The sequence below is a fragment of the Oenanthe melanoleuca genome, chromosome Z, assembly GCF_029582105.1.
Source record: "Oenanthe melanoleuca isolate GR-GAL-2019-014 chromosome Z, OMel1.0, whole genome shotgun sequence".
Taxonomy (NCBI): Eukaryota; Metazoa; Chordata; class Aves; order Passeriformes; family Muscicapidae; genus Oenanthe; species Oenanthe melanoleuca.
This window is the reverse complement of record NC_079362.1, coordinates 64,029,047-64,051,392: the sequence shown is the minus strand read 5'-3', so window position 1 is coordinate 64,051,392 and position 22,346 is coordinate 64,029,047. Positions and strand designations below refer to the sequence as shown.

At 36.6% G+C, this 22,346-nt stretch overlaps 1 protein-coding gene across 1 annotated transcript in view; it reads right to left on the bottom strand.

Annotated features, from left to right (window-relative positions):
* RICTOR (RPTOR independent companion of MTOR complex 2) overlaps nt 1-22,346 on the bottom strand; it is a 74,457-nt gene that overhangs the window by 10,630 nt on the left and 41,481 nt on the right. Inside the window, exons 17-32 of the mRNA XM_056513088.1 lie at nt 21,126-21,288; nt 20,628-20,729; nt 18,268-18,314; nt 15,391-15,526; nt 14,633-14,832; nt 13,529-13,655; nt 12,132-12,296; nt 11,628-11,704; nt 11,433-11,511; nt 10,459-10,568; nt 7,378-7,465; nt 6,519-6,611; nt 5,589-5,695; nt 4,709-4,938; nt 2,819-3,848; nt 39-216 (exon numbers count right to left, since the gene is read on the bottom strand). Coding sequence (XP_056369063.1) covers nt 39-216; nt 2,819-3,848; nt 4,709-4,938; nt 5,589-5,695; nt 6,519-6,611; nt 7,378-7,465; nt 10,459-10,568; nt 11,433-11,511; nt 11,628-11,704; nt 12,132-12,296; nt 13,529-13,655; nt 14,633-14,832; nt 15,391-15,526; nt 18,268-18,314; nt 20,628-20,729; nt 21,126-21,288 — 2,932 coding nt within the window. The remainder of the gene's footprint in view (nt 1-38; nt 217-2,818; nt 3,849-4,708; nt 4,939-5,588; nt 5,696-6,518; nt 6,612-7,377; nt 7,466-10,458; nt 10,569-11,432; nt 11,512-11,627; nt 11,705-12,131; nt 12,297-13,528; nt 13,656-14,632; nt 14,833-15,390; nt 15,527-18,267; nt 18,315-20,627; nt 20,730-21,125; nt 21,289-22,346) is intronic.

Sequence of the window (22,346 nt, the reverse complement as noted above, 5' to 3'; positions counted from 1 at the left end):
GAAAATGCAATGAACCAAATCAGTTAACACATGCATACCTGAAATATTTCGTTGATATCCACTGGGAGAGCAAGGCCAATGTAATCATCAGAGCTACCATAGGTAGCATTTGAAACCATGGAGCGAACAGAGGACGAACGCTGAAGTGTATTTTGGTTAATAGGACTTAATAAATCTTCTTTATCTAATGAAGCATAACTTAAAGCTTTCATGAACCTGTAACAAATAAATCACAATTGCAGTTTCTCTCTCATTCTGGCACGTTAAAAGTAAGAAGGACTGCTGACATAAAGACACTTCAGGAACAGTGAATTTTTATTCCAAATTATGGTACACTGCAGGGTAAAGTGAGCATTTTTTTATTTTTTTCAACTTTTGCCTTGGTAGAAGTTTTCTATCAATTTTTTATTTTACATGAGCAATGAAGTGTCCTCTTACCCCTACAGATGGGATTTATATTGAGGTAAAATTAAAATATTGAAGTTTGACCACGGAAGGTTCAAGAAATTATTATGCAATGGAAATGTACAAAATACAACTGAGAGGATATCAGTAGATTTCTTGCTGGTAATTCTGACCAATGCTAGTGACAATAGAAGTGGAGCCACAACAGAAGTCAAGCCATACTTCAAAAAAAGAGGGGAAAAGACCTCAATTTGTGCCAGAAGAGATTTAGACTGGATATTAAGAAAAACTTCTTCACTGAAAGGTTGTCAAGCATTGGAACATTCTGCCCATGAAGTGGCTGAGTCACCATCCCTGAAGATATTTAAAAGACGTGCAGACGTGGCACTTAAGGACATAGTTTGGTGGAGGGCTTGGGTGTGTTGTGTTAATAGCTGGACTCAATATTAAAGGCCTTTTCCAACCTAAATAATTGTGTAATCATAAAACTCAAAAAGTTTCCAACTGCATCAAATACTTAAAAATAAAGCACTCTATAATTATCTCAACATAAACTAAAGATAGAAGTATTAATCCTAAATGTTTGTCCCTGCTTTTCCTAGAAAAGCTAACAGATACAGCATTAGCAGTGATAAACACCACCAAGTTTTCATGAAAGTGTGTCTGCAGGTGATAGGGTGAGAGACACCATCAGGATCCAAGATATGCATGTTGGTATTTCTGGTTGGTCTTTAAAGACAAAGGTGGGAAGCTAATCCTCACAAAATTTATGCAAAGAAAAAGGCTTTTTAACCTCCTGAATAAAAAGAATAATTAAAAACATTGCAGAAGTAAATCTATGACTGTTATTTGCTACTAACATGTGAATCTGTCAATAAATCATAAGTTTCCTGAAGACTGAAAAATTGATTTGGCAGTTAAAAAGAACAGAATTTTTCTTCCTAGTTTATTTTTAAAAAGCAGCTAAAAACAGCTTTAGCTGGATCAGCAAACGTACTCTGAATTCATTATTAGTAAATACAATCTGAAATTTTAAGAACCATAATTTTTCACTGGGGACACAGCATAACCAGCAAGAAAAACACAAGTACTAGTTTCACTGCAGTCATTCCAATCAATTATATTAGCAACTAACACAATCTCTCTGAATCTCATCTTTGAGTATGCATGTCTGCAGTTATTTAACCTTCTGAGAGATTCGAGCACTCCAGACATTTCAGTGTTAAGCAGGTCATCTCAAATCTTTGACTCTATCTACTGACACAAGAGAACATGAACAGCTAAGCACCAGGAATAGTCAGTATGACATTGCATGCAAGATCAAAGTCCATTGCAGCAAGGCTGCTCTGCACATCAAGGGCATGACTGCAAGGAATGGTAAAACATTACTTCCAGATATTACAGTACTACCACTGAAACGACACCCACTTGTTCCTGCACTAGCACAGGATGCCAGTAAGGATAGTAAGGAATGGCACTTCCACTTTCCAGGATAGTGCAGGGTAACCACTATATCATCCTTAATCTAACCAACATACTCAGTCTAGGTCTAACGTACTAGAACAACGGCGTCTTACACAGCATCCTTCCAGAATGATGTGAAAATACCAACAAATGAATGTTTCTTTTAATCGGGACACATACACTCAACTTGGTATGAGCTCAAGGACTGAGCATTTGCTTTTTCTGCAGTAAGCAGATGACTCTCCACGTTCTCTCATTTGAGAGGTAAGGTAAGAACAGAGATAAAAAAGTGCCTTTTCCATTTCAACAGTAATGTGAAAATCCAATGCACTAGCTAAAGGATGATGTTAAGGAAAAATTTTATACGAGAGCTTTTAAGGCAAAGTTATTTAAGCAGTGACTGTTGCAGCTGGGAACAGTGTCAATGTCAAGAGCTAGACATCTTATGTAACTCTAATTAGTCTTCAGAACATCTAATATTGCTCAAAAATAAAGAGGGTGACACTGCCATCTAAAAATAAATGCTATGAGTAAAATCCTTGATCTGCTGTAGCTAAGAAGCCAAACTGACATTCCTATCAGTGATAACCCTCAGTGCCACAGTGAACACAATTATAGCATATTGGCAGGAGGCCCTGTCCTAAAACCTCCCCAAGTGACACCAAGAAAATTCTCCTCTGAAATGTAACTCTGACTTCATGGGCAATTCGGTGTGTTTGCAACTTTCATAATGTTAGCTATGAAAGCTGGGCTTATCTGACTGCACTTACAAAGCTGAGAATTATCCGTCTGCTATTCACTTAATACCAGTACTGCTTTCAGTGAAGTTATGAATTACTTTGCAACAACTGTCTCTTTTAGGTAAAGATACAAAAAAAAAATGTTAGGAAGACACTTCTGTTGCTCTTACAGGACTGAAGTAAGAAATGCGCATGTAATAATTTCTTACCGACTTGGGGTTAGTCGAGAATCCAGGCTGCCAGACTTCATGGTGATAGTGTCAGTAAACAGCACATCCTTTGCTGGAGATGCCAGGGCTTCTGAATGAGACAGTGAGGGATGCATCCTCTGCTGCTGCAGGCGCTTTAGTGTAGCATAGCCAAACGCATCTCGAGAACTTGTGTAGCTGAAGTTATAGTCAGCGAGACTTTTTATCGTAGCAAGAGAAGGAGCCTTGAGAGACTGGGCTCTTCTTGGAAGGGTATGAGAAGACCCTGGTGGAACCAGGGACACAGAGTTGGATTTTGAGAGAGGCAGGTGGTTAGACTGTGGTGTTGAACAGTGACTTGGTTTAACTGTTTTTGTACTTACAACAGTACTCAAACTTCCGCAGTCAGTATCGACATTTGCAGTGTCCACACCTACAGTCTCCCTTGAAGGGCTTGAGCTCATTGAACTTATGCCACTTGTGGTGGTATCTGTATTAAAACTTAAGCTACGACTCTTGAAATGCGTTTGTGTAGTACCATCTCCTATTAGCCTTTCTTTGCTTGTGTTTTCCCGATGAATTTCATTTCCAAGACCTTTTGGCAGCTTCAGATCATTTTCTCCAATACTCTGAGTACAATCACTATCTTCCACATGCTTACTTCCAACAAAAGAAGTTTCTAATCGTAAAGTCTGGATTTTTGGAACTCTGAAAACAGGGTTCAATTCGTCCCCAGGAGGAAAGTCTATGCTACCACTAGGCTCTGTTACTGTACGATTTCGCCTTAGGCCTGATTTACTGTCAGATGATGTCAGTTTTCCTCCTTTTGGATCACTGCTACTTCTGTGTTTTTTATTAGGCAGAGTAAGAGAGTTTAGAATGCGATTTTTCACAAGTCTACTAGAAGAAAAAAAAGGAAAGGGACTACGGTCTTTGTCCTTTGAAGGTCCAGGTCTGTCATAAAATATTTGTTCTGCATCTTCAGTAATATCTAGGAAGAAAGTACTGGTGGAAGTACTACCAAAACGGTCATCCTCCATGATGAACATACCTGAAATTATATGAGACTCTGTCACACAAAACAGGCGTTTCTTCAGTCTACAAACTATGCTGCAAAATAGGAAGCCACAAAGACCAAGTGGGAGTCTATGCAATGTACTACAACTTTAATTCTTCTGGTTTTTTTCTGAAGAATTTCATGCAAATTAGCTATCTTCAGGAGTAACTGAGCTGAAGATCTCATTACTTCAAAAGAATAGCCACATTATCTTACTTCAGTGCAAACACCCAGCTGCTAGGATTATAACCTAAGAACTCCTTTAATGATACCTAAACATGGTTATTTCTTAATTTAAATTCCAAGTACCCATAAAAATAATGAAATGCATTAGGTACTTGAAATACACAGTAATTTAAATACAGAAAAATTTTGTGTGTGTGTGTACACCCGGAGAACATAAATACTTATTTTCTAGAATATTCCTTTGAGGACAACCAAGTGTATCTTCACACCTAAGCATGGGAGCTTGTGCAGCATGTTACAGCAAATGGTCATGACCCAACATAAAAAATTAGTAACTTACCTTCATGAGAAATTTTTTCTTTCTAAACCAAATGTGAAGTTAAAACACTGTTTTATTGCAAGACCACCCTTACAGCACTGGTCTGAACCTCATCCCGCCACAAGATTGGTAAAGAACACCAAAATGCTGTTTGTGGTGGGTTGGGCTCTTTGCAGGTTTTTTTTGTTGTTTGTGTTTTTGTTTTTGTTTTGTGTGTGTGGTTTTTTTTTTGGGGGGGGAGAGTTTGTTCAGTTTTTGGTTGGTTGGTTGGTTTTTCGTTTTTGTTTTCGTTTTTGTTTGATTGTTCATTTTTCTCCTGTTTGCTTGCTTTGGTGTTTTGGTTACTTACTTGATGGAGCAGATTCACTTTCACTGTTGTGCCTAGAACTGGTAGACTCAGAGTTCAAGCTAAGAGTGCTGGGTATGGAAGAAAGTTCATTGCAGAGCTGCTCCATGTCATCAGGGACTACTGGCCAAGGCTGTCTACGACTGTGTCTCACTGCATCCCAGTTGTGATGCTTCAAAATGTCACATCCTTGTTTAGTTTTGGCTATTAGACCAAGCACGTAGACACAGGTTCTGTATTTAATGTATATGTAGAAAAAAGAAGCAACAATAATAGCATTTAATTTAACTAAACTTACTTCACATTTAAAAGGAAGCAGTTTCAAAGCAATTCAGGAGAAAGTTCACAAAACTGACAAATAATATATTGTTAATTTTCATTTGTAAATCAATGCAAGCTTAAGAAATTCATTAATATATCTGAGAAGAAGATACTATTAAAAAATAAAAATTATCACACGAGCCTGATTACATGAAGTAGAAAAATACCTTTCAAAAAAAAGGCCAAACATCTATGTAGTAGCAATATTATACAGAATACCACCTATTTATGCTTTAAAATATGTTAAAAATATATTTAATTTAAAAAAATAGAATAATAAATTCTCACAGAGACATAAGCAGCAAGTATTTGTTTCAGAGAACAGATGAAAAAGAGTATCTACCTTCTTTCATAGGTTTCATTTATTTACTGCATGCTCATTCAGACTTCCTACACAATTCTGCAGTTGCAGAGAACCGAGATTGATACTCAATTATCAGTGACTTTAATAACTGGCTTCCAATAAAGTACAAATCTGCATTCATGTAAATCCGGTAAAGGTATCAGAAAACATATCACAACTACCATCTGAAAATTTTATACATAAACCAGATGCACATACCCTCTAACAGACAGAACTTCACAATGTTGAGCAAGTGCCATTATATCAGGAATTACATTTTCCTCTTGAAGCAAGTTAAGACCCCAATTCGATGATCCAATATTGCCCTGGAATGAAATTTGTCAAGTATTAATCTTAATGTCATCTGCAGCATACCAATGGAAAGCTTTAACAATTTTGTTTGTTGGTAGTACAGTTTGAAGCCACATCTTCTCAAAGCAGTTAAAAGATCTGAGTACCCTTTCTGGCATTTCCTAGCTGTGCTAATACAAAAAAGCACTCAGCACACTGTGTATAATACCTAAAGCGGCTCAAAGTTAGAACTACCACGTATTCCTCACTTTACAAGTTCTACTATAGCCTGCAGCATGATCTTGGTTTATACATTCCTCTTACACAGGCATCTTGTTACATACCTACAGTATCTTCCAGTAATAGTCACGTTGGACAAATGCTCCAAAATTAACTTTGGAGAAGACAAGAAGCACATTTAGGAGTGTAGCTTGGATAGACACCAACACTAGGTTTTTGTCTGTCCCAAGTATCAGGGTGTCATGACCACATGGATCAACACTGGCAGCCAATGCCCTTCCACAAACATCAGGGACTATCACAGTAAATACATTAAACTCAGACCATGGAAACATTTAGTTTGTAACTACCAGTTCCACACTAATATTCATATGGCAATGTGTTATTCTTATTTGTTAAAAAGAAAAAAAAGACAAAGTGATTATTAAAAACCTCAGAATGAAACAGTTGAATAATTTTCAACTGAAAGAACAGTTATGGAACAAAAACTTGAAAAATCACACGTTTTTTGAAAAACACCCTAATTTCTTATTTTTATAGAATTTTGCTTAGTTATTTAAGAATCAATAGTAATAACAGAACTAAACAACTGCAAAACTTTGTAAATGCTATACTAACCAAGGCCCAAAGGGCTGCTTTCAGCTGCTTAATTCCTTCCCACTTATCCAGCATTGGGGAACGAACAGTGTAACTTAGATCTGTAACAATACTCTGCAGGAGAAAAACAGAAGAAAAAACTAAGTTGAGAATGAATAGGAGACTTTAGTCAAACAGGTTCTCTTGCACTTATAGTGAAAGTTAAAGCAATAATTTAAATAATGCACTCTAGAAAGAGCAGTGGTAATTCTGAAATAATAACCATAAATTAGCAGCAGTGATAATGCAAAGGAAAATTTTAATGAAATCACGGATTGCATGAAGTTATTTCAGATATTATAAAGACGATAGATTAGTCAAATAAATACTGCAATACACTTTCTATACACATTTCTAGATGCATTTTCTCTTGAACTTTTCAAAGAGCATGGTTAATTCATTAAATCATTTTACCTTCTCACATAAAAAGTGAATTTAAGCAATTATGAATTAGGGCTTGCTTTCTTAGATTTTCAAAATATTAGAAAGGTTTTATATCCTCATGTCCCCATTTCTTTATACTTAAGAGGATAGGCATAGTTTTACCACATGTATAATTGTCAATACAATCCACAGAGACTAACAATTTTTTCTATTAATGAATTGGCTTTCCATGCTAAGATTTTACTAGTCATATTAAGAAAAATGTTGCAAGGCATTTTGCTGTCAGAAAGGAAACTTACATGAGATTAGATGATAAAGACTGTCTTAACAACTTAAGTCTTATAATCAACTTCTTCTGCAATGCCTATTTAAATGCCATCTCTTTTAGAATCTTTTTTTCAAAAGGTTTACACTAATCTTTAAAATATTTCAAGTTATTAACAATTATTATCCTCACCTGAGACTCCAATAAATGGCAGCCTGTTTTATGGTGCACCAGTTGGCCATAAAGGTGAACTGGCAGGTAGACATGTGGTCGCTGTAATCTGGCAGAAAGAGAAACATACATAGGTTTCTCAACACTTCAAATATTTTTATTCTAAAATAAATTACACTGCAATGTAATACAAAGATTTATCCTTGATTTTTTTCAAACGGAGAATTCTTTTGGGGAATTTAGAAAGGAACAAACTGTTTCACTTGGAAGGGACATACAACTACCAGACCACTTCAGGGCTGACTAGAAGTTAAAGCCTGTTTATTAAGGACACTGCCTATATTCTGCTTAAACATTGACAGACTCAGAGCATCAACCACCTCTCCAGGATGCCTGTTCTTGTATGTGACCACCCACAACCCTTGTGATAAGGAAATGCTTCCTACTACCCAGTCTAAACCTCCCCTGCTTCAGCTCTGAGCCACTGATACTCATCCTGCACCTGGATGTGAGGCAGAAGAGCTCAGCACCTCCCTGTGCCCTTCCCCTCCTTGTGAAGCTGTGGAGAGCAGTGAGGTCACAGCTCAGCCTCTGTTTCTCCAAAGTGGACAAGCCCAAAGTCTTCAGCTGCTCCTCAAGGGACGTTCCAGCTTTGTTTCCCTCCTCAGGATGCACTGAAGGACCTTCCCACCCTTCTCCCCCAGGGCTCAGGCTGAGGCTGCCCAAGGCTGAGCCCAGCAAGAGCATCCCCTCCATGGGCTGTGCTGTGCTCAGTGCTCTGGGATGGGGTTTGTCCTCAGGGCTGCCCAGGCTCTGCTGACCCACACTGAGCCCAGCACCAGTCAGCCCCAGCTCCCCCTGCAGCTGTGCAGCCACACATCTCCCACTTTACCCCTGGGCCCCATGTTACTCCATCCCAGGTGCAGAATTCAGCATTTAGACCTGTCAAATTTCACCCCATTTAAGAGTGCTCAGTGCTCCTATCTAGGCTCCTCTGCAAGGCCTCCTGTCCCTCCAAAGAATCCACAGCACCTCCTAGTCTGGATCATGAGCAAATTGCTACTGGTGCATTCACCTCCAGTATCCAGGCTGCTGATACAGAACCGGCCCTGGAGTGGAGCCCTGAGGAACAGCACTGGTGTGATCAGTTGCCAATCAGATGTTGTCCAATTCACTACAACCCACTGGGCTCAGTCCACCAGCCAGTTCTTCACCCATTAAGGAACCTGCTCATCCCACAGCTTGACCAGAAGGATGCTGTGAAGGACAGCATCAAAAAAGGAAAACACCATCCACCACCTTCCCTTCATCCAACAGATGGGTGACCTTATCACACAAGGCTAACAACTGAGTTAAAGAAAACTTTCCCTTTGGGAACCCAAGCTAAATGTGCCTGGTAACTGCATCGTTCTTCAAATGTCTATCAACAGTACCTAGTATGATCTTCTACAAAATTTTTCCAGGAACTGAGGTTAGACTAATAGGTCTGTACTTTTCTGGTCTTCCCTTATGTGCTTCTTCCAAACTGGAATAAACTGGCTAGATTCCAGTCAGCAGAGACTTCACTAGACTCACGAGACTTTTGGTAGATGGCTAAGAGATGGGTCCTGACACAGTATCTGCTAGCTCCCTTGGTACTGGTGAGCTAGTACTGATGAGGCTAGTCCCTCAGCCTGGTAGGAACCAGGCTCCATGACTTGGTGAACATTCAGTGATACAGATGGCCCCTTACCATGTTAGTGTCCACAAATGGAAAGCCACAGCTTCCACATCTGTGGACCTCTGGCTTAGGGAACCAGGCAACCCAAGGTCTACCAATATTGCTGAAGACAAAAAAATCACAGAATTTTAATAATTTCTGCTTTTTCTTCATCCATGTAAGTCAAGTGACCATCTTCGGCAATTATTGATCCAGTGTTTTCTTCAGACCTCCTCTTTCGTGTTGTATGACAGAACACTGCTCAGTTTCAGTCCTGAATGAGCTTTGGCCTTTTGTGCCTTCTCCCTGCTTATGTGAATCACAGTTTTATCGTCTTCCTGTGAAGGGTGACCTTCTAGAGATCATATAATTTCCTTTTCCTCTTCAGGTCCATGAGGAGTTCCCTATTCAGCCAAGGTGATCTTCTGCCCCACTAGTTTGACTCACAACACTATGGGATTGTCTACTCTTGTGCTTCTAAAAGATAGCTCCTAAAGATGGACCAGCACTTCTGGACTCCTTGGTCCTCAAAAATGCTCTCTGCTAAAGTAGCTCCTCAGGTTAGCTCTCCTGAAGCCCTAGGTAGGAATTGTGCTGTGCTTTTTCTCATTACATTGAAAATTTTAAACTTAACCACGTTTAAAATCACTGTGGCCTAGAGAACCTACACCACATCTCCCACAAGTCGTATATTCACAAACAGCAAGTTGAGGAGGGCATCTTTCCTAGCTCACTAAGTACCTGTACAAAGAAGATATCTCCTACAGACTTTCTCCTACAGAGAATTTCCAAGGCTGCTTGTCGTTGCACTACAATATTTGCAACTGATGCCTGGAATTTGAAATCTTCCATAGGAAGCCCATAAGAACAAGACCTACTGAACCAGAAATTTCTTCTAATAGTCTATAGAATGACTCATTAGTACTAACATCCTGGCTGTGCAATCAGTAGCAGACACCCACTACATCACTTCCGTTGTTTTCCATCCCCTTAGTCCTCACTCAGAGGTTCTAAACCACATCATCACTAACTGTAAGGGCTGTATAATCAAACCTCTTCCTTATATAGAGTGACACATTCATCAGCCCATTCCTCCTGAAAAGCCTGCAGCCCTCCATTCCAGCACTCCAGTCACGGGACTCAATCCACCAAGTCTTAATAAAATGAGTTCTATTAAAGCTCACTTTATATAAAAGTTCTGAAATAAATTATATTAAAACTCTGGGAGCTAAGCAATGCATCCAGTTCATCCCGTGGGTTTCTCATACTCTGCTGATGTACTGCTCCAGGAGCAGAATAAACTGAAATCTTGTTGGCACCCTTTTCCCTCATACACTTCAGTTTACCACTCTACTGATCAGTCCCAGCAGCTTGTGCCTCAAAATACATTTTCCCAAATTTACCTTTGGTTGCTCCGACGAACATAGTTATCCCCATCAACAGGTTTGCGGTATGTTGTAAGTGCTTCATTAAGTTGTTCTTCAATCAATTCAACATATTTTAAGTTATATTCCTGTAAGAAGACAGATGAGGGTGGACACAGTACATTTAGTGGTTTATGGTGTTATAGTATGAGACTTTATAAGGAAGAAATAATTGAGGAAGGCTCCCCAAGAAAGACTGAATTTTTTTATGCTCTGAAGGTGCTGCTCAAGAAAATGAATGCACTTCACACATATGAGTTTGCAGAGTCAATAACTGATTTCATAATTATTTCAGGGAATTTGTTAAAAAAGGAAGAAAGAAATACCTCACATCTGATACTCTCAAATAACTTCAATAGATCAATCATGCATTTCAGTACTCCTTCAGAAGTGACACTTAAACTACTAAAAAAGCTGCCAACAGGAATGAGACCAATTTCTTACAATCAATTGCAAAACCAAAATAACATCTAAAGAGTTTTATTCAAGTTATGGCAATAAAGAATATGTCTTAACGGTCTTGTGCTCCTCCTTACTTCCTAACAGCATCAGCCAATTCTGTCTTCAGAGCTCTAGGTTTAACTTTAATTACCAACAATCAGAGGTAACAGGTATCTCAAAAAGTAACATTCCTCTGCACACTTCTCTAGATAATGACCTTCCATAAAAACCTATTTTAGAAGGTCACTACACTCCTGAAAAATTTGCTGAAACACCAAAATGATATAAAGGTCTTGGTAAATCAAAAACACATATGTACACAGAAGCTATGGAACTGTATGTCTCTGTCAACCTTTTCCAGAAAAAATGTTATGTCACTGATGCACTAAATATTTTTGCATAAGCTTTACAGGTACATTAAAATGCAATTGTCTTTTAGAATCTCTATTCTAAATCTGTGTATTTACACCATTCCTCCTACTATCTAGCAAACATTTTCTTCTTAGCATTACCTTTTGCCACTTTTCCATCTGTTTTGTTACATAACCTCTTTCATTCAGATATGAAAACCCCTTTGGGATGGACAGAAATCTGTAAAAAAACATCAGACAGTTAACATTCTAATTTAAATAACCTCCAGAATTTGAATAAAAACAAAGCTTATTTGATTCCACAGTGCGAAGTCAAACAGCATATTCAACATTTACCTTAGGAGTAGAAGCAAACCCTTGTCTCCAAGATGAGAAAGAGCTGGTTTCATTTGGATAAGGGCGTGAAGATTGGCCTAAAATAATTAAGAACACATAAAGAGTATTTGAGCACTATGTAATTCTGAAAATTGCAATAACTACAACATTCTGCCTGCAATGAAGCAGGAAGTATCAAGGTATACAAGAAGTATAAAATGCCAACTTAATCCTAATACTATCAATTTTAGCTATCTTCTGCCATTAAATATAATTTACTTCACAAGAAATATAATGAACAAAATAAGTTGCAATTCCTATTTAATCCAGAAGTCTACGTTTTCTTGTAGATAATACTGCAGTAGTTTCATCAAAGTTGTCTTATTTAAAGTGCATGAATGACAACCAAAAAAGGAAACCATCAGTAAGTCCTTGCATATTTGTACTTTGCTACTAGGGAAGGGGGTGAGGAAGAGCCTAAGAGCAGCATACCAAAAAGAGGTTAAAAAGAGAAGGGATGCTCACCTTGTCTTCACATGCCTCATCTAGAATATCAAGTGCCTCAGAAGAAATAGTTTTATTTTTATCATGTAACTGGGTCACCAGTAACTCAATCCCCCAGTTGCTGAAGAACTCTACATTAGCTCTCAGCAACACTCGCAAGTGTTTTGTTGCGTACAATCTGCAGCTCTGCAAAGTAAGGAAAATGTTTTCTCGAATGGAAAAAAATAACTAACACAGTAAATAATTTCTAACTTATAAAAATACCTTTCAATGAATGTATTTTTGCAGCAACTGTGATGCACACTTTATTTATTAAAATTACAGTTTATTAGACAAGTATTTCTAAATAATATTTGCGAACAAGGATTATTATTCGCATACTGACTGCCGCTAAAATAATACTTTGAAAGTCAATAATTGCAATTACAATTTTTTCACCATAAGTGTCCAATCCTGTATCTTTTGTTATTGCATTATTGTATCCATTGAAGAGATTTTAGAAGCCAATTAAAAAAATTAGTCAATAGGGAGCTTTATCTTTCAATGAGTCAGTCCTTCAATCTCAACTATCTTCAACACTTTCTGACTCCACTCTTTATCCATAAGAATCATCATGTCTTTGACAGTCTCAGAGAAATATCCTCAATTTATAACCTTCTCTTCCAAAATACAGACATTTAAATCTAGTACCTATATTTTTCTCTCTAGTATCTACTCTAGAACACATTCTGTCTGATCAGACAACAGAAACAACTTCATTTGAAGTAATGAACTTTCTTTCCTAGTTATATTTCAACTTCTTAATTGTCATCTATTTCCCTGACATCACTGCTTGCTTGTCTAACAATGCTACCTTAATAGTCAAGAGTTTCCTTTCCCAAATCCCTGTAACTATATTTTTTTATCCCCATTTGCTGTCTTTGATTCAAAAGAACAAATCCCAATGCCTGTTTCTGAACCAACCCCTCATTCCAGCAGCTATAATGTCTACTTAGCTCCAGCACACTGAGTAACCGCAATCATTACCAGAACCATATCTACTACTAGAAGGCTGACATGCTTAGTGCTGCTTGGAATACAGATTTCTGTGTTACAACACTGCCTTCACAATTGGTTTAAGATGCCAATGACCTAAACAATCACATTACACGTAGTTACACATATCAATACTTTAGCCCCTATCATACATGAGGGAAAGCTCTACATGAAGGACTTAATTTCTAGAGCACAAATACAATATAAGGTATGAAGTTCACAACATATTCAAAAGCTACACTTGTACGAGTTTCATTTCTTTGAATACAAAAATAAGAACCCTTTTCATATATAACAGCTTAAAAATAAAATCATACACCTTGAATAATAAAACAAATGTGTAGAGGGCAATAACAAAGGAAGGTAAGTTGAACTGAACTTACATCAGTAGCTGCTGTCAGGATTTTAGAAAGGATGACTCTTGCCAATCCATCTCTGCTATAATCCAGACTAGAAACAGTCAATTTTAACAAGTGATCTTGGTTCTTCAGAGAACAAAGATTAAGAAGACTGGAGGCATGGAAGGGGAGGAAGAAGAAAATAAAACCAGTATTTGAACCCACTTAAACCATCAATAATTTGAACTTAAATAGCTTGAATTATATTTTTATTACTATAAATGTGGAATACAAAATATATTCTTGTATTAAATGGAGTAACTTTGTTATAACTATAAAGTCAAATAGAGATGAAATAATGCACTGAAATGCAAGGGGAAAATCACAAACCAACATCTTTTATAACTGCTCTGTAAAAATTTTGTCAGTGTATTTAGTGGTAAGTATAAAAAGTAGTGCTTATGAAGCTCTGTGAACAATTCTTCATTGTAAAACATTGTGCATAAAGCTTGCCATTAAGTAAGTCCTATTAACTGTATAGGTTTTGTTGTATATCAAGTTTTCTGAAGTCAGTAAAAAGCTTGTTTTCTAATAATCAACAAAATCAACAATAAAATATAAAAAGGAGTGCATTAAAACACTTGCACTTTCATTTAAAGTTTATCATATGTTGATAAAACTAGTACTAGTCACCAGCCAATTTATTCCCAAAGGAAGATAAGTTTATTTGTACTGAACAAAATTTTGAGCTTTAGAACGTCACTCAAATATACTGGATTGAAGTTTTAAGTGCAATATACATCAACATTTCACGAATAGTATGGTACCTGCCATTTTTTCATGGTTTGCGTGTTTGTTTGTTTTTTTATTTCCCCATACTGCATGTTTCAGTACACTGTAATTCCTCCATCTCTGTCACACAGGTGTGGAAAGGAAAAAGGAAGCTGCTTATGCCTAATCACCTCTGTCTGCTTAGTAATGACAGACTAGAAGACCTTAGAAAAAAAAAATGTAACTTAGAAAAAAACCCCTGTAACTACACCAAAATAACCTTAAAGTTTTCAGCTTTTCAGATGGTGGCCTTCACAGTTTAAAATCTGCATACCTATTAAACAGCAAGTACAATTCAAACCAAATAAAAATACTCACCACTGAAACACATTACACTTTTCAAGCATTTTCACTCCATGAGGGTGACAAGATAAAGTACCAAAAAACAGGAAGTAGTGCTGGCTAAGGGTATTTAGTAACCCATTATTCTGAAGACTACGTTCAGGTTTCATGCCTGATGAAGAGTTGAGCCAAAGTACAATATCTTTAACCAATTCCTCCAGGTAACCTTGTCCATCCTAGCAAAATAAAGAGGAAGAGCATGTGTTAGTAGTAGAAATGTGTCTCTTCTCTACTGAAACTTATTGCTTTAAATTTCTTAAAATGTACAAACATAACACAGACACAAAATAGAAATGCAGTCTGTAAAACAATTCAGACTAAGGAAAAGTTTCAAGGCAAATCGAAGGATCTAAGCATGGAAACATCTTAGGACTAATTCTCTCTTTCCAGGAAAAGGGTGAAGTATTATTCAATGACATTTTCCTCTGACTTGAGTCATAAGTCTTTAGAACAAAAGAAGTAGTTAGAAAAGGAAGGTTATACATAGCATAAATAATAAAAAAAAAAATTCCTTCAAGCTCTAAGGTGCATTTAACAAAACTTATTTAATAAAACTTCTACATAATCATAGTCATCTTCCTCAATATTTCACACTGTATTTCTTAATTACACCAATGATTTTAGATTTAACAACCAAAATCGAAGAAGTCTTTACCAAAAATTAAGGTTTTTCCAGGTGGCATTCAGAAAGACTACTAATTCTACTCCCAGTCTTGTGGCCAAAAATTTCTTACCTCCTCTGATTCAAGAAGAAATTCAGTAAACTGACAACCGACAACAGTGAGCTGCTTTGCCTTGGCATAGTCCAAATCCAAGTTAGCATAGAGTTTACTGCTAGGCTTGTAAAAATACAGCAATCTCCTTACAAACCTAGAGAAAGTAAAATAGAATTGGCTATTTTTCAGTATGATAAGGACACTCTCATAAAACAAAATTATGCTAGTAGAAAAAACAGATTATACTTAACTTGGTTTCTTGGCAGTAAGTCTTAAAAATTTAACAAGAGTAGCAGGTAACAGCAGAGACTCTATCCAGACACAATTTCAGAGATGCTGCTGTACTGTGTGTTATAAAGGGTTTTCTAAACCACGATTTAATATAAACAAAGGAACTTAAAATCTCTATGCTTTCCGAAGCTATAGCTTCCTTCTCATTCTCATAATTTATTCCACTGTAATTTATCTTGTGGCAAGTTTCAAAGATGGTATTACCTAGACTAACAAACAGTTTAGAAAAGAAACTTGTGACCTGAGTTTTCTTCAGCTATTATAGTTACTGCTCCTGGGACAAACACATTTTCTTGTTCTGACAGGGAAAAGTCTCATTTATTCAGCAACACTATTTCCAAACACCTCGCTTAACCATTTCTGAAGCACAACACAGAGATTGCTAACACACTCTCAGACCTTTTAAAATCACAGTAAGCAATGTAGCTTGAGTTTTGCATCACAGGAATAAGTCTTCAGCAAAGATCCTCCTCTCACAAATTCTTCAAAAAATAAACAGACATTTGTGCCTTGAAATACTGCAAAACAGTGCATCAAAATACTCTATCCATCAGATATGTCAGGCATTAAGAAACCTTAATTACAGAACTGTACTCATATTTGAAAAAGTCAGTAATCCACTACTCCCAACTCCAAACATAGGACCAATTACAAAGGAAACCTGAGGGCTTAATTAAGTTTTGTCAAATAAAATGTATTTTATTCTGGGTTACTAGCAGTAAATATATATTGACATACAAATTTATACAGGTATGTATCTATGTGTATATTTAAATGTGTATGCGTGTTTATCAATGTGCATGCATTCAGTTTTGGGGCCCTTGAGTCCCTCACTACAGGAAGCACATTGGAGTGAGTCCACAGAAGAGCAACAGAACTGGGGAATACTCTGTGAGTCCTGGGAGCACAAGTCCAGTGAGGAGCAGCTGAGGGAGCTGGGGGTGCTCAGCCTAGAGAAAAAAAGGGTCAAGGAGGCCTAAGTGCTTTACAACTCCCTGACAGGAGGCTGAACCCAGGTGAGGGTGGCCTCTTCTCCCAGGTGACAAGTGACAGAATGAGACAAAAATGCCTCAAGTAGCCCCAAAGGAAGTTTTGATTGGATATTAGGAAATATTTCTGGACTCAAAGAGTGGTCAGGTATTTGAACTGCCCCGGGAACTGTTAGAGTCACCATTTCAGACGGATTTAAAGGACATATAGACATGGCACTTGGAAAGATGCTTTAGCAACAGCTGGACTCAATGATCTTTGAGGCCCTCTTCATGATTCTACGATCCTGTGTGTATACATACACTTCATGAACTGTATTTCTAGGAAATGAAAGGATCTTTAAAAGAAAATCTGGAATTTCACTTTAACAACTGTAAGATCATCACAAGACTAACATTAAGAAAAAAATCTATGGAAGGAGAAATAAATGGAATTTACACTTGAAAAACAAAACGGCAGAAAACTTTTTACCACCAGCAGTGACTCTAGAGAGATTTTGGGGCCTAGTTACTTACATTTGAATGGGAGCAACAGCATTTTAAAGCCATTAAGCTCCCAATTCTGCAGAAAAGGTCAATGAACTATAATAGAAACTTCGCACCAATTCAATTTTACATTTTCTCAATTTATTTGGAATTAAATTATTTAGGCATTGAACAATGCTTGACTGCAGCACAAAACCATGGAACAGGAACACAGTCCCACACAGGTAGGTTGAGGAGTGTATGTTGGTGCCACAGTCAGAACTGCAGACATTGCTTTAAACCACCAGCATTGGAAAATAATCTTTTATCCCAAAGTACAGATTGGCAATTAATGTTTAAGGAAAACCCAGAAAAAATAAAAACAAAATGAATTTATCATTATGATAACAATGGGACCAGTGTTTATGCTGTAAATACTTTATAAAAGCACCCTACTTTTGGTAAAAATTTCAACAGCACCACACAAGCCTTTCCACATATATTCTATCTTTTGGGTTTTCCCCCAATCAGAAAGTAGCTTTTCATGCCCACAAATACAGACCTGTTCTTCAAAATAATGTAATCTCTTTCTGAAACATATGCTAAAAGGCACATCCAAGACCTAATTAGTAACACTATGACCACACAGACACAAAAGTAATAAAAATGCCTTACTGACCACAGACATGAAAGGAACCAGAGCTGTACTGGAGGTTTTTTGTTTGCTTGGTTGGCTTTTTTCCTAATTACATGTGCTTCTCTTGCCTTTAGTAGCAACTAGAAATAATTTCCCCTTGGTTTTTGATGAAAGCTGTAGTTAAAAAACTGTACAACTACAGACTTAATTTTCCAAGCTCTGACATAAAACATTACTGTTTGAAATATCAAGCAGTAACATTCCTAAGATTTAAAATTAAATTTAGCATTTGCAAAGGTGGTATGAATCTCCTAAGGGACAAAATATATAAAGATATGTGCACCTTGTTTAAAGCAAATATTGCAGCTTAATTATCCAAATTTACACCTTAACTTCTTATCTATAAATAAAGTTTTAGAAATGTGATACATCTAGGGAATATTTTATTGCAATAGTAAAAACCAGTTTTCCAAATTTCTTTCTTCAGAGAAAGCCTACATGATTTTTACATACCTGTGCAATTGTTCATCTTTGTAGTTCCTTAGATTTATATTTGGCCACTAGAAAAAAAAAGCAAATATAGCATTATATGAAACTTGTACATCAGTCCTTGATAAGTCAGTAAAATTTACTTACTTCTATCAGTTGTATTTACTTAATAATAATTAGAAAGTTTTCTTAAAAACATTATTTTATTGAAAAGCTCACACTGCCTGCTTCAAGAATTGTTCATTTTTTTTCTAGGAAGGACAGGTAATGTTGGTCACATGCTACACATAAAAGACCACAATTCTGAGGAAAATAAAAAAAACTATGAGAAGCTGATGAAAAATAAACAGCTTTTCCTAGTTTCTTTTCTGCAAATAACAAAAAATTTGATAAGCATAACGTAAATAATTTTTGGCTGCTGTTTTGAATATTCATCTGATTTGGTTTAAAAGTAATCATTATTCTGTCACAGAATATTCTGTCACACTTCTTATTAAAATGGTATTTAAACTCCATTAATGATAGTTTGTAAGATGTATTAAGGACTACATGAAAAATAATGCTCTCTTCAGAACCTATTCTTTCTTCATTACATTTTCCTCTATTTTTACAGCCATCTGCTGTCTCTATGGTTTCAGATTTCTTTCTGTTGCTACTAGTGAGTATCTTCTAGTCAGGAATGGAAAAAAAGTGCATCAAACATTCTTCTTTCCTATCTACATGACACAGCTCTACATTTCCAGTTGGTGTTACGGTATTAAGATACATACTGCACTAGTTAATGATTAGTAAAACTGACTACACCAAGTCACAGTGCCAGATACAGATGAGGCTGACACTTTTGCCTCTCTTTTAGCAGCTTAGACAGCAAGCTGAGTAAGTGAAAAAGGCAGTAAGGTACCACCTGAGATGCACACAATGAGGTGGTTAAAGAGCTGATGCTCCACAGACACAAGGCTGCAACAGACAAGGGGGAGGTGAGCAGCCACATGAGATAACAAATTTCAGACACTGGGATCGTGCTCATTAGAAGAGTAGACCACTCTGGTAACATTATCTCCGTTTATACTGGTGTTACACAGAACAGAAATGGTTAGGAGTAAGCCAGAAAACACACAACACTTCTCATTCACAAAGAAGTCCCCAATTTTCAGATATTAGGAACTCTTTGACAGGACACTAGAAAATACATTGCTGGGGAGGTCTGAGATGGCAGAGAAACTGGCTGCTTGACATAAATTTCAGTTTAAAAAAACGCAAAACACATTAGAGGTCAACTACATAAGGCTTCCACTGTCAAAATACTACACAGACTAATTAACAGTGAGATTCTGAAAAACAGCTGTCTGATAATATCTTTAATACACAATAAAAGATAAAAGTATCTATGACTAATAACAGTTATCTAGTAACCCAGTAAAGTCTGTAAACAGTGAAATCTAGTGGAGCAAAGCCACTGTCATATACATATTCAGGTCTTTATACCAGACAGATTCTTGCTCTTTCAACTTTATCGGTCCCTGAAAAAAAGGCACAGAAATATTTAGTTTCTTTTCTTTTTCTCAAAAAAACAACATAGTCTTGATTATGACTGTCACCATTAATCCTTTTTTGAACTTTCACCATCTTTGTAACAACACAGAAAAGAAGACAGTAAGAGAATGCTACTCAGCTGAAGGATGGCTTTGATGCACAAAATGACATTTTGGAGCAATTTTGGTTTGAAGACTATATTAAGCACTCAGGAAGTTTTCTTATTCAAGCAAAGTATATTTTCTGCTTACAAAAGAGGTAGTATCTTAAAATCTGTGTATTAAATATATTTAAAACAATGCCCCCATTAGGTATTTCCTTTATGAGGTAAAAAGAAATTAATTCTGTCATTACATCAATGCTACAGAAGTATTTGCATTAGTTCAAAACCTTCAATGAAGTTTTCATATGTGGTTCAATCTAAGCATCTGAAATTTCATCTAGAACCCATCACTTACTATAACCTTCAGCTCACATTATTCCAAAAAAATCTGCTATGAATCTAAACATAGCAGTATCTCTCTGCAGTCTGAAGTATCAGCAGCTTTAAAGACAATATACCTAAGTCTATAAAGTTGATTCCTATACAAATAAAGACATACAGCATTTAATACATGTTTCTTTGAAAATCTATGAATTTAACTATCATGTGTTTCTGAATACAGTTTAAGGGTTGTATAAAAAGAGATTACACCAGCACTGACTAAACTCAGGAGACTCTAATTTCCTGAAACAAAACAAATCATTGTATGTACTCTGGAATGAATATAAGAAAGTCAAAGCTCCCATGTGAAACAGACTTTTTCCCCAAACAATTTCTTAAACATGTTAACATGGCCTTTATAACTCACCTTCAGTATGGTCCCTATTAGATTCCAATTCCAGTCCAGGTTCTCTTTGTGATTGAGAACTTGGCTGTCTCGAAGATTCATGATGAGTGCTTCTTCTGTATCCTGGAATACAGACATGAAAAATTACAGCAGATTTTTCTTTTTCAGTCTTGCCACATGAAACACTTACTGCTCATGTAAAAATCATTAAAAGGGCTGTTTTTCACAGTAATGTGCATTTGAAGGTAAATTTTTTCGTTACAGTATTGCGTTAAGAACCTTAAAGTAAGAGATTATAATTGATTGCAAAAAGCATTAAAAGTTATTGGAATTTCATTCCTCAATTTCTAGAAATGCAATTTAGTATTTGTAAGTACCTGGAAGTCAAATGAGGTAAGAAAACACTACATATAATCACACAAATTATTCTGAATTATATTGAACGAAGCTGAGGGGTGGGATCCAAGTCTCCAGAACACAGTGTCAAATTCAGGTTTGAAAAATGAATTCTTGTAATACCTTTAAAATAAAGATGTCTTTCTGCACACGGTACTGATCCCTTTTCTGGTGTGTTGAGATTGCTTTCTGAATAATATGATCTAAATGGAGGCTGTAAGGTTTAGGGCCTCTTTTCTTCATCTCATGAAAACGTTTTAAGCAGTTGAGTGCTGCACTTGCTCGTCTAATAGAAAAAAGAGTTAAAATAAGCATTTCGCAATGGATCAATACCTCCTGAGTAAATAGTCCAAGAAAGATCTCACCAACAATTCTGAAGCAAATAAAATTATTCTCTTGAGACACATTTTTATACACCAGCAAGACTCAGTCTCACATCAAAATTATTCAGAAAATTATTTTTTTTTAGTTTCTAGCACTGAAGTATTATCCTTACTGATAACTTTTCTGCTGTTCTGCAATTAGTGGTGTCTGTCACAGTTCTAAGAGACTAAGTTTAAAGTTGATTTCCATTGTTAGATGTCACAGTAGATCAACATCCTGCAGTGAAACTGGCAGTTGAGAGCACTAGCTTCAACTTAGAGTAATGAAGTATCTCTCATACATTCCCATCCCCACCCTGCAAGGGTAGCAGGAGTATCAGTAGCACACTTTCTGCTCTTATATCTAAACAGTTCAGCAACAGTATGTTTCAGTTTTCTGGGAAAAGATAGGGAGTAACATGAATTGCAGCCGCCAGCCAAGAGTAAAGAGTGGTAGCAGAAAAAACCCCACCTACTGAGCAAATAAAAACAGGAAGTCTAAAAAAAGAGGAGTTAAGTCTATCTTTCTTCCCCATACACAGAAATTGTCAAGTAGGAGAGTGCGTTTACTTTATTTTCCAAAAAGTACCTTTGGATTTGGCCACTTACCTAAATTATTTAAATTTAATCTGTAACACATATTAAAGTTTTTCAGACTATAAAACAGTGCAGAGTGCTGACTAATGCCTAGATCCTCAAAAAAATCTTCTAAAAATCACTTTCTTCCAAAAGAAATGTAAATTCTTACTACTCTATCAGGTATGTCCAGAAATGCCAAAAAGTACAATTCCAGGTAATGCACAAGCATGTCTTCTGCTCTTTATCCCTTCTTTCATCCCACCACTTTGGCCATGTGAAATATCCTCTCATGAAGTTTCAGATTTGGCTTTTCTTAAAAACAAATGGTGCCACTGCACATCAAAATCTTTTACTGGCATATATGAAACCTTCAAAACTAAAAACCAGAAGAGGACTATGCTTT